This window comes from Anoplopoma fimbria, chromosome 12 (assembly GCF_027596085.1).
Source record: "Anoplopoma fimbria isolate UVic2021 breed Golden Eagle Sablefish chromosome 12, Afim_UVic_2022, whole genome shotgun sequence".
Lineage (NCBI taxonomy): Eukaryota > Metazoa > Chordata > Actinopteri > Perciformes > Anoplopomatidae > Anoplopoma > Anoplopoma fimbria.
In genome coordinates this window covers 99626-111697 of record NC_072460.1, presented here as the reverse complement: position 1 = coordinate 111697, position 12072 = coordinate 99626, and the positions used below count along the sequence as shown (strand labels likewise).

Below are 12072 nucleotides of genomic sequence, written 5' to 3'. Positions count from 1 at the left end.
TCCCAGCCTACGGCAAAGGGAGAGTCATAGTGTGCCATGTCACCCTGTGAATGTGTAACGCCAGGCCCAGGGCTGTCTTGGCCTCGCTTGTCCTCATTTGCAGTCCAACATCGAGCCTCACTTCAACCTTTTACATCGACTGTACAAGGAGAGGGGGGGTTTGCAGGAGTTGCATTTACCGTTCCACTGATGGTGGTGATTAATAAAGACGAGCATCTTTGATACTCAAGGACAGCGCAGTCCTTCACTTGATTTGCTTGACATTTTAGTCACAGGTTTCTAGTTCACCAGATACATTGAATATCCAACACAATCTCATTATTCTTTTGTGAAATGAATACATGTGTCCACATGTATGAGAGAATGTAAGGCTAGGTCAGCAGCAGACTTTAAACACACAACAACAATGGGAGGACATTTTGAAAAGAAAATGATAGACCTTGTCCACAATCACATACGTTTATGTAATATCTGTTGCTGCTCTTCTGTCATTATTAACAATATTAACACAATTGTAACCTCCTCAACTTCTTATTAATTTTTTTTTGCATTGTGATAAATTGGTAACTGTCAAGGCAGATGTTCCCATGTTGGCCACGTATGAATCGTACCTGATCTGCCTTCTATTGGATTCACTTATTAATGTTTCAGGTACACACTAAGTATGCATGCAGGAGCTGCTTGCATCGCAGCTGCTTGTCTCCATGGATGTGTTGTGGGTCACCTTAAAAATGTACCTGAAGATTAAGATTAGGCAATTCAAAGTTATTTGGAATTTCAAGGGTTATGTGCCAGTTGATGTCTTGTGTGTGCAATATGTAGACTTGATCTATTGCTAATCTAGAGAGTATTGATTGGTGGAGTTTAAGAAAAAAACAATCTTGCACTTACAGTTGAAAAAGTTCTTGCTATGATTTGGGACTTGAACCAAAGCCTAAATTGAAGATATGTACACTAACCTAAAATTCCGACCACAATGCACCACATCCAAATGTCATATCCCCAACTTAATGAAATGTTAATATTCATCTTTAAAATTCAGGAATGCTAATGAACCATCTTTGGGATTGGCTCAAGCTTTCTCCCACAATGTGACGAATGTGTGGTGAGGAAAAATAAGCAAGTGAAATTCCAACAATTTTGATAATTAGGTCCCTTATCCATTGCTGTGCATAATTGCCTCTCAGCTCTGCCACCAGAACTTACTTTAGCTATACAACAGTATTTTCAAACAAGCAGCTTTTAACTACTCATAGCTACTTTTAGGCTGCGGGAAGGAGTGTGGTAAAGTGAAGAACAGTGAGCAAACTGGGGTAATTATCCCCCCACAACCCGAGCCTCGTTTTCACAAGGCATCTGGAGAGCTACTAACACCGGGGAGCCGGGGAACAAGACCACGGGAGCCCACTCTCACTGCTGAACTCCGTCTCAATGACCTTCATAAATTCACAGTCCAACCCACCAATAACAAAGTCCTCAGTGCACTTTGATTTATTATTTTCTTACAAAGTTACAGTGTTGGTGTCATTTTATAAAATGATTTTCTTGACTTGACCAGCCTCACCATTTACCACATTAGAATTCACTTCATACCATAGCATGCTGAGCGGGTCTTTCTCTCCGTCCCTTATGATCCCTTAATTTACCCAGAATGACCTCCTAAAGATCGTTTCATTCTGCAATTACAGGGAAACAGAATAAATATAATCTAATTCTAACCATTCAATATTCGTAAATGGAGGATCAAATGAGAAGAAATCTCAAAAATGCGGGGTCACTTTGTTTCAAGGATTATTATCATCAGAGCCTATCAGCTGATGCATGTCTGCTGCTGCAAGAGCTGCTGTTTTGTAACACTGCTATGAGATAAAGACAAAAACAATGATATTTGTGTATAAAAGGCAACAGCATTATATTGTTTATGGTAGCTTATCTGGCTTAGCGTCTACATAGCAAATATGAGCTAATATGAACAGTTGTACAATAGATTATTTCTGGAATTGCTTCCAGAGTTGAGGGAAGGCACTGGACCACGTCAGTCCCATGAGAATGAGACAGTTTTTAATATTTCATTTAATATAGCTATAGGTAACAGATTCATGCCAGATTCATGCCTCTAAAGAAATGGATACCCATTAACACTACAACATGGTAATTTAGGTTTTTATAGTCTAGTCTAGATTATTGGTCATAGAATATTTCTTTTGTCGTCTCGAAACCTACAACAACAGATTGTTTTGAAAATTGACATCACTTTTTAAGTTGACATGGAGAACTTGTAGGCAAACAATTGCCTATTTAGGGTCCGTTCACATTCTGCGTTTATTGCACGATAAGTGCGTTTTAAACGGAGAGTGACACTGTAAAGGCATGCATGCTGAGATAATATAGTTCAACTTTTGGAACACTACATCACACACCTCATGTCATGTGACGAGAAACAAGCCATCACAGCCAGCCAATATCTTTTCTTCCTTCCTTAATTACAGTTGCATATTTTGTCTGTCTACTGTTTGTTGCTGAGCATGTGGGTTCTTAGAATTGATTCTTCCAAAATGATCTGGCTGTTGCGGATGAAAACAAGGCTGATGAGAGCAATGAAATTGAACCAAAACCCGAAAGTTGCAGGCTTGAATACCACAACAATTAGCTTTAAAATAGAGGTGAGGGAAACTGCAGAGTTGGTTGTGGGTTCATCACTATGAGCGACTAACTGTATATACTAACTAACTGTGTTATAGCAACCATTAGCAAGTCAGTATTCTCAAAGTCAGCATATTTCATAATCAAGCTTTAAAATCATCAACAGTGCCTTGAAATGTTTTTATTCACTTTTGCGTAATCCAACGTTTACATTCAATTTCATCATCTTGTCAGTTCATGATCCACTTCCACTCAGTGTTCATGTTCAGACACAACCCCTCCTGCTCTGAATAGAAGCAGCCAGCTTCACCTTGTACCCTGGAGAAAAACATTTTTTCAATCATTTTCACAACGTAGCGGAGATGGATAAAAAAAAATCATGATGGGTTTTGGAAAATGCTTCACAACAGGCTTATGGAAGGCAGAGATGAAGTTCCTTGTCCAAACACACTTTAAGCCTGACATGCTGTTGTCACCTTTCAGAACTGTGGCCACATCATGAGCCCTTATCAGAGAGGGATTTAAATGGTTATACCTCCCCATTCAACAGGGTTTTATTTTGAGTTAAACATGAGGTTTAACCACACAATCACACATCAATGTCAGAGCTTGATTCAATTCCTCTAGCATTAAGACTTTTTCTATTTTGAAATAGTGTTGGAAATATAAGTGACTTTTCTTTTACCCTTGACAAAGAAAAAATAAAAAATAAGTTGACTTTCTATTTTAAACCTTTGTACATCTCAGTGTTATCAGTAAAAAAAAAAAAAGGAAAAGTGATGGTCTGGTAATTTGAGAAAAAGAGGATGTCAAAGTAATGGCATGTTGAATTCTTCATCAAGTCAGCAGGCCCACTTTTACACTGAATGCTGCATTTGGGAGCAAGCAGCACATTCTGTTTGTACTCCCACACATTTGGCTGTCATAAATAGAGCCACACAGTGCAGATGGTAGCAGCATTCGGGAGCCAAACCAGCCATCAACACGCAGACTTATTGATTCTCTGTAGCCTGAGAGATACAAAAAGTAACTCAGAGGGAACGACTGGGGCAACTGGGGTGTCTAGTGAACGGTCTGAATATCTTTAAATGAGCATACGTTCATGAGCACAAACACATTCTTACTCCGACATGAGAAACAGATGCCACCCTCCTTCTGGCTTTTCTCATCTCCGACCCACCCACTCCGTACAAGAAACCCACAAAAAACTGTTCCCTTCACACATGACACAAGCTGTCACGGCCGTAGTCTGACTGACAAATGCAGATGTAGTTTTGTGTATTCCTCTCTGTCTACTTCATGAGCTCTGCCCCTTCAGGGAAATAATGGCTTTCAAGCCTCACTGTAATCTGCAACTTGGATTTCCTGCCCAAAGTGTGTCATTCCTCTTCAAATCATTTGCGTGCTTGAAGTAGACTAATTGGCAAAGTGCTCCGTAAACATTTTGATGGTGGATTATTTGATATTTTCTCACATATTAAATGTGATTTCATCCAAAATGTATCTTTTTATTATCAAAAACTCACTTCCTGTTGATTCAAAAGACAGTTTGTTGTTTAATCTCTCAGACAGAGCTTGGATTCATTTGACTCACAGTGGATTCAAATTGTGATAAGTCCTCATGGCAGAGTATAAACAATCAAACAACCATGAGGTCACAAATAAAGCTTTTAATAACATGCAGGGACGACCATTTTAACAATCAGCATGTCTTCTTCAGATGAAGGCGTGTGTTGAGGCTTAGATCCTCTTTCTCACGCAGCATAATCCAGTTCTTTGTTGTCCGTCTTCATCCTCATCGTGTTCCAAATACTTTCAGTCAAGTTGAGGCTTTACATATTTAAACTCTGTGACACTTACAGTCACATCATATATCCACAGGTTGAAGGATATGTTCCTCTCCAAAACATGTCCTGCAGTGTTGGTAATAGGCTGAAGGAATTTTCATGATGTTTTTTGTCTCTAATTGTTGCTTCTTGTCCATTAATTGTAAATGCCCTTGGTCCTCTGTCTTTAAATATAAAATCCACTGCAAGGAACTTAGGAGTTCTATTTGACTCCGACTTCACTTTCAGACCCCACATCACAAAAGTAGTCCAGTCCTGTTTCCTCCAAATCAGAACCATCTCCAAAATAAAACCTATCCTCACTCCCCCAGACCTGGAAAAAATCATACATGCATTTGTCTTTTCAAGACTGGACTACTGTAACTCCCTCCTCTCTGGCCTCCAACTGGTTCAGAACTCCGCAGCGAGGCTTCTTACTGGTTGTAACAGACGACATCACATCACCCCGATCCTGGCTTCTCTTCACTGGCTCCCTGTTCGTTTTAGAATTGATTTTAAGATTTTGCTGATCACTTTTAAAGCACGTCTGGGTCTGGCCCCGACATACATAGGAGAAATGTTGACCCCGTATGAGCCAGCTCGCAGCCTTAGATCCTCAGGTGGGGCCCTTCTGGCTGTTCCAAAGTCAAGACTGAAACCAAAGGCGACCGTGCTTTCGCATTATTTGGTCTTAGTATTTCATCTTATATTCATTTACTATATTTTACCTATTTCACTTGATTTTTTTATTTTTATTTATTTTGTTCGTTTATTTGATTGTCACTTATTTCATTTTGTTTCTTTGTTCAGTTTTATCCTAATGATTGTTCTAATGTTTCTTCTATTGCACTGTTTTGCTGGCTTGTCTGTCGAAGCACTTTGTAAACCTTGTTTTTAAAAGGTGCTATATAAATAAAGTTATTATTAATGAACTAAACTTTCTTTGGGCGGCTGTGGCGTAGTGGAGAGCAAGGTAGTTCTCCAATCAGAGGATCGGTGGTTCGATACCCGGCTTCGGCAGTCGATGTGTCCTTGGGCAAGACACTTAACCCCAAGTTGCTCCTGAAGGCCATCGGTGTGGACTGGATGATGAATGTTAGTTAGAGTCTGATGGTGGCACCTTGATGGTAGCCTGTCATCAGTGTGTGAATGGGTGAATGATATGTAACATACTACTGACTGTAAGTCGCTTTGGAGAAAAGCGTCTGCTACATGACTCTAATGTAATGAACTTCTCTGAGCTGTTCCTTCACTGTTGAAGTGAGAAATAATTTATACTGACTTTCGGTCTATGCTGTTGCTTTTTTCTAGAACTGATCATACAAACAACTTCACATTTGAAACTGTGCTTCCTTGGGTCCTTAGCATTACACCTGCAATTAAGTACCTGTATTGATTTCCAAAGAGGCATATTAGTCCCTTGCTTGACATAACCACCGTGGTTATAAAGTGGAGCATGGATTTAATTAGCTTTTTATTTATAAAGAATGTTATCAATCTATGCATCTAACTCTTGACAAGAAATCAAATAAGCATATTACTCAAAATGTCAAACTATTCCTCTAAAGGAGACCAGCATCTGCCTCTTGTTTCAAAGTCACATACTTTGTATGCTCAACACACTGACTGCCTCCTTAGACTTTAGTTTGCTTTTAGGGGAAATGTTAACAAAGGTCATTTAAACTTAAGGACAAATTACTGATGCTGTCGATGTTCTGGTGAAGACCGTCTCCATGGAGAAATAAATAACTGGACTATGCTGAATATTTATATTCATGTTTACTACAGTGGACTGATGAGCCTGGATGAGAACTTAATGTTGGAGGATACTCATTTATCATTAAGCGTTTTCCAACAAGAAACTCATTAGCTATTGCATCAAACAATCTCATCGCAGTGAATTAGTGTCTCAAACAGAGTCCCTCCAACTCAATTACCCTAAAAGGCTTGTTTGGCTTAAAGAGAGAGCGTGGGGTGTTTCACAGGTGATGAGTTGCTGTTTGGATTTTGGAAGTTGTACAAGTGCACAATCATAGCTTAAAGTCAGTGTTGGTTTATTCTGGACCTTGAAACAGCAGTTGACAAAAAAATCTCAACTCAAATGCCCCTTATTGGCTTCTTCTGGAGCTTTTGACTGCGATAACGTGATACAGTTATTGAATTAGATTAGCTAAAAGCAAATTGTCATCTATTTTCCTGTATCGGATGTGTTTGCTCAGTTGTCATGATGTACTCACTATAGGTTAAGGCTTTTGAGACAAGGGGAGAGAAGATTATATTGAAACGTTTCCTTGGGTTGAGTCAGCAGTACTTATCTCCAATCTATTTTTGCAGTTATTAGTGAATCTAACAAATACATAAATCAAAATAGTGGACGCTATTTTGTGATATTATGCTGTTAATGTACAGGACAAACGTTATAGTTACAAAAATGTGTCTGTTTTTTTTACAACGGAAGGAGAGCAAAGACAAAATACTATTCAGAACACGTAGAAAATATATTTGAATCCCCCGCTATGGATCTTGAATATCTTACAAACTTCAAACTGTGTTTGTGTGTCTTGAACAGGTGTGACCATGAAGCTGATGGATGAGGTCGCCGGCATTGTGGCAGCACGGCACTGCAACACCAACATTGTCACTGCCTCTGTGGATGCCATCAACTTCCATCGCAAGATCAACAAAGGTGAGGATGACATGGAGGATACACTCAGAGCTTGATAGTCGCTGATACATAAAATATCCACAGGTTGATGGATATATACCTCCAAAAGATGTACTTTTTTTATGATGCTGCTTTTCTATAACTTTTGCCCTTTGGCCATTAAAAAAAGAATACATGATGATGTGGAAAAACTCAGCAGTCTATAAATTCAGCCTCAGACAGTGCTGTTTTAAATTGGGCTGGCCAACATCAACAGCTGTCACACTGTCGCTAATCAAGACCCGTTTAGTTTTGTAGGCCCGCCGCTGCATCTGGGAAAACATACCATTGTTATGATTTAACATTTTCCATTACCAGGCTTTGGCTCTGAGCTGTTCCCTCACTGTTGTAGTAAGATATCACTGATACTTCACTTTCAACGCCTCTCGCCCTCTATATGGACAAATTCTAAGCCTCTCATTTAAAGTTAATTCTAGGATTTTGACAGCATTATCCACTTAGCCTTTGACATCTTAATGGGAGAAACATTGTCTTTTATAGGGCTTTTCCAGTCTAAACGTTGAATGCTAGGTTGAAGGTTTTATTTGCAACCGAGTTTGGACAACACGGTTAATCCAAAGAGCTTTTCAGGGCATTTAGGAGCAAAGATGAAGTACATAAACTCAAGAAAGAACAAACAGACTCTCCTCGGGATACACACCCACAGACAAATTAGATCAGAACAAATAACATCACAGTAAACTCTCCAATAAAGGTGAACCTGAGCATCACCAGCTCTTATACATGAAAGAACAAAAACAAGTTTTTGACTCCTGATGAATATGACTTAAGTAGTCAGATTGAAATGCTTTTGAAATAATAATTATCAAACAATATTATTGAGAGAAAATTTCAAAGGGTAAACAGCATTTTGACATTAAGAATGTGAAGTGACAGCAGCCTCTCAAGGTGGTTTATGGACTTCAGTTGTTCTCAGTTCAGTGCCTGTTTTATCTACTCATGTGTTGGAGATGATGTGATCCAGACATCCAGGGCTAAAATTCTGATGTTAGGATTATCCCAGGATATGAAGTTAACAATGGACAAGCTACATCTCTCCCCGTTGTTGAATTGTGAAGTGGAAATTAAATGTTACATACTTCAAAGCTTTTTAAGTGTGCCAGCTCAGCTGTAAGTCTACAGCATTTACAGTTCATGTACTTTAAAATACATGTGCCTTTGTTCAGGCAGGATAATTCACTCAATCCAAAAGCGTTTTTTTCAAGGAGGCCTGAGTAAAGAGTGAGTGGCTGAAAAGGATTTGAGAGAGGGGACGTTTAAAACATTTAAAACACACCTTCCAGGAGCAGAAAACTGAACAGTACGGATTGGTTCAGATCCATGTCCACATCCTTCAGCTGCTTCTAGTCGCTCCAGTTGCTGCCACCGTCTGTCCGCTGAGTTTAGGTGGTGCTGACATGATTTCCCCTGGCGTCCACAGTGACTTAGGTGTTATGTCACCAGTAGATTTCCCATTTTGCTGGAGGTGGTCAGAGAAAAATCTCAAGTGGTGTGCTTAGGAAAAGAATGGTCAAGGATCAAAACAAAAAAACAAACAAACACCCAAAACAGCTACTGGCATTGTGGGCTCTACCTCTACTTTTTCCTTTTTATTAAGAAAATAGTTTTTCTTTTCCATTATTTACTACATCGAGCTAAATGTAGATATTATGATATTGCTTTTAGATATTTCCAGCACAGCTGCAGTTGAGGTTGAAGTCAAACACTTTAAAGGATCCAAGTGGTTTACATCAGGCTTTGTTGTGTTTTAGTCCCTCACAATTAAAGAGCAGAAGGACCAAATTCATCATTTGGCACCAAGGTTTAACAATCGCACATGATGAAATCAATTAAAGAAGTTGAAATCATTGTCCACTGACAGCAGCAGTCTAACTGTTATCTGTTAAGTCTAAGATTAATCACTGGGTCCTGAACTGAGCCTTTTAGGCAGGATTTCCTCAAAGGGAGGGCACCTCTACCATTTAAATGTTTGAAACTATAGAATAAGTATTGGACAACAAAGTTCAGGGTATATGTTCTGGTTTGGGTTTGCCAATACAAGATGCGGACATGGTAAGACCAGCTGTGGATGCCAAACTCGCGAAAAGCCCAAAACATGGTAATTAAGACCTTTTCTCAATTTAATGTAAAAGCTAGCTGGTTGCAAGTAGACCAGGTAAAACATCACTTAAGGGCAAAAGCAAATGTATTTGTAAAGCACAATTCATACATTTTAAAGTGCTTTACATCTGTTTATGGGAGAAAAAAAAAGTACTTTGTTGTATAAAACAAGAGACCATCATGGCTTAGGTGCCACAAACCTGTGTGAGACTAGAGGACCACACACATGCAGACACAGACAAAATGAGCATTTAATGAAGCGAGGTTGGACGTTTAGCCCCAGAACATTAAACAGACCAAGGTCTGTGTCTGCACACGGCTCATGTGGAGGATGTTCAGATGATTGGTTTGAAGTTTTTGGAGGTCCCGCTGTGTCTAGCCTGAACAGTCCACTTAACTAATTGCTCAGATTTAGTCTAGTGGGGTCCAGCAGCAGAAATATCACTTTAGAGCAGGATTTGTTCACGATGCGAACAGTTATCATCAGAGAGACAAAACACACAAGACCTGAATTTAAATTTCAGAAAAAATAAAGCAGAGTTTGAGAATTAACAAAGCAACTTCAAATGTCTACATTTAAAAAAGGAGGGATCAATAAAGATGCTAGATTTTAAGGGAGCGTTATTTTCATTTTAGGTTCATGCTTGTATTTTGTGTTTTTATTGGAACATGTTAACATGCTTTACTGTAAACACCCATGCTTTAAAAAACACTTCATTTAAATGCATATTTCTTCTGAATTGACCTGTATTCACCCTCTGTCTGAAACGCTCCGTTGTAGCGTCGTTTTTTTTACGCCGTCTGAAAAACCCAGTCTGTTTGCGAGAAAAATACAATGCACCTTTGCAAAGGTGGTTCTCAAGTTGTGTTAATTCTAATGAGCTTCATGTGACATGGAAACAGTAGCCAAATCAGAAAGCTTGTAGAATGACATGTATTCTGACCTATGGCACTGTAAAGGTCCCTAACCCTAACCCTTAACTAGCCACCACGATCCCATCTTATCTTTTTTGATGTGTCACAAAGCAACACAAGATATAGATGAACTTGATATAGTGAAATGCAGAGGAAGATGGCACCACGGTTTAAAGCAACGTCTGGTTTCATGCATTATCAATGCAAAAGCAGGATCAATTTCAAATGTTATTTATTCAGGAAAATCTGAACTGAAAAAGCAAACGAATTATCATGGATAATTAAGATAAGTTATTGCATTTTTATTATATATATATGCAATTAAACCAATTCATTTAAATTGTACAAGAATTATGGTAATTTGCTCATGTTTTTTGTTATTTCCTAATGTTTCTTCCTATCTGTTCCATAACCCCATTTGTCAACTGATTTACTGTGACGGTTTTCCTATGTTGCTTCTTTTTTGTTTGCATATTTACGATAGTCTTGTCTGTGACACTCTTCATTTGCATGTTTTGCGATGAAATGCTTGACGAAACATCCCAATGCCTCACTGAAATGTGATGTATGTTGAGTGGAATGATTTTCCTTCACAAAGACGTGAGAATAGTTAACCTTGGGGTCAAACTCCAGCCTGAGTGGAGCTGCCACATGAGTCTTGAGTCTTCTTAACATTACAAAATGGCTGCAGTCATGTAACAGTTTGTGAGTCACTTTGTCATTAGTGTCTTTTAATGTTCTGCTACTACACAGAGAAGTGTTTCATTTTTTCCCCCTGCACCACAAAGTAAAGCAACTGCGATGTTGCACTGAACAATAATGTATTTTATTCTTCACTGAGAATATAAGTCAGCGAGGTTCTGGCCATTGATGTACCACAGGAGTGTTCAGTCAGTGCTCTTCTCCATTATCCACTACAGCAAAATGCCCAGAGGTACAAAAAAAGAGAAGAAAGGCATAAACTGAAAGGACATAGTTTGGGGAGAGAGAAGGGACTTCTAAAGGTGAGAGAGAAATAAATAAAGGGAACAGTGATGCGTAATGAAAACTCACAATTATGTTCTTGTTCATTTCAGATTTGATGTCATTGATCCAGCATGAGATCTGACATTTCCATTACAGATAGCTCAAATATAACAACAGTAGACTTTAAATCAGGTAGTTCCTTGCTTCGGAATAAAAGTAGAGCACAGTGTGTGTCTGAATATGAGACACTTTCTTTGACTCCCAGCGACAAAAGAAACAATTTTGCGCCCTAATGTGTTTCGGGAGAAGTTGCCAGGACTGAAGGCTGCTATTTCACCTTCATTGCCTTGTTCCCTTTTTTGGTAGTCTTCTCTGGTCATTTGCTTATGCAAACAGGCAATTTTTAAAGCTGTTTGTGGATAGAAAGAATGTAGAACAACAAACAAAATACCATCTGAGTAGTTTCTTTGTTTTCACAGCCTGAGAAATAAATTCACTTTGGTCCACTTGGGATAGAACGAGTAATCGAAAAAACGTACTCACGCAAACTGTAGCTAAAATAGCAAATGTATGGCTCAAAGGCATTACAACCCCAGCATAGTGCACACGACATGAGGCTCTGGCATGGACTCTCCTCACAGCAGATTAGCTTTATCAAACAGCTCCTCCGAGATGAGAGTGTGCCAGTTTTTCAGGTTGGCTGACCTACAACGCTGCAAATGTCCAAGATCTACGCTCTACGCAATCAAATATTAATCATGAAGGTCTTTAAAAAAAAACTCCCAGTCTCATCAAGGATCTTTTTTTGTGTGATGTCATTGAGCAGAGCACGCTTTATTGAGCCTATAACATCTGTGCCACGGATAGTTTACCTGAATGACACTGGAAGAGAATGGC

At 39.0% G+C, this 12072-nt stretch overlaps 1 protein-coding gene across 2 annotated transcripts in view; it reads left to right on the top strand.

Moving 5' to 3' along the window:
- acot7 (acyl-CoA thioesterase 7) overlaps positions 1 to 12072 on the top strand; it is a 50761-nt gene that overhangs the window by 26269 nt on the left and 12420 nt on the right. For both annotated transcript variants that reach the window (XM_054609549.1, XM_054609548.1), the window contains one exon: positions 7039 to 7155. In XM_054609549.1, the coding sequence (XP_054465524.1) occupies positions 7039 to 7155 (117 nt within the window). The remainder of the gene's footprint in view (positions 1 to 7038; positions 7156 to 12072) is intronic.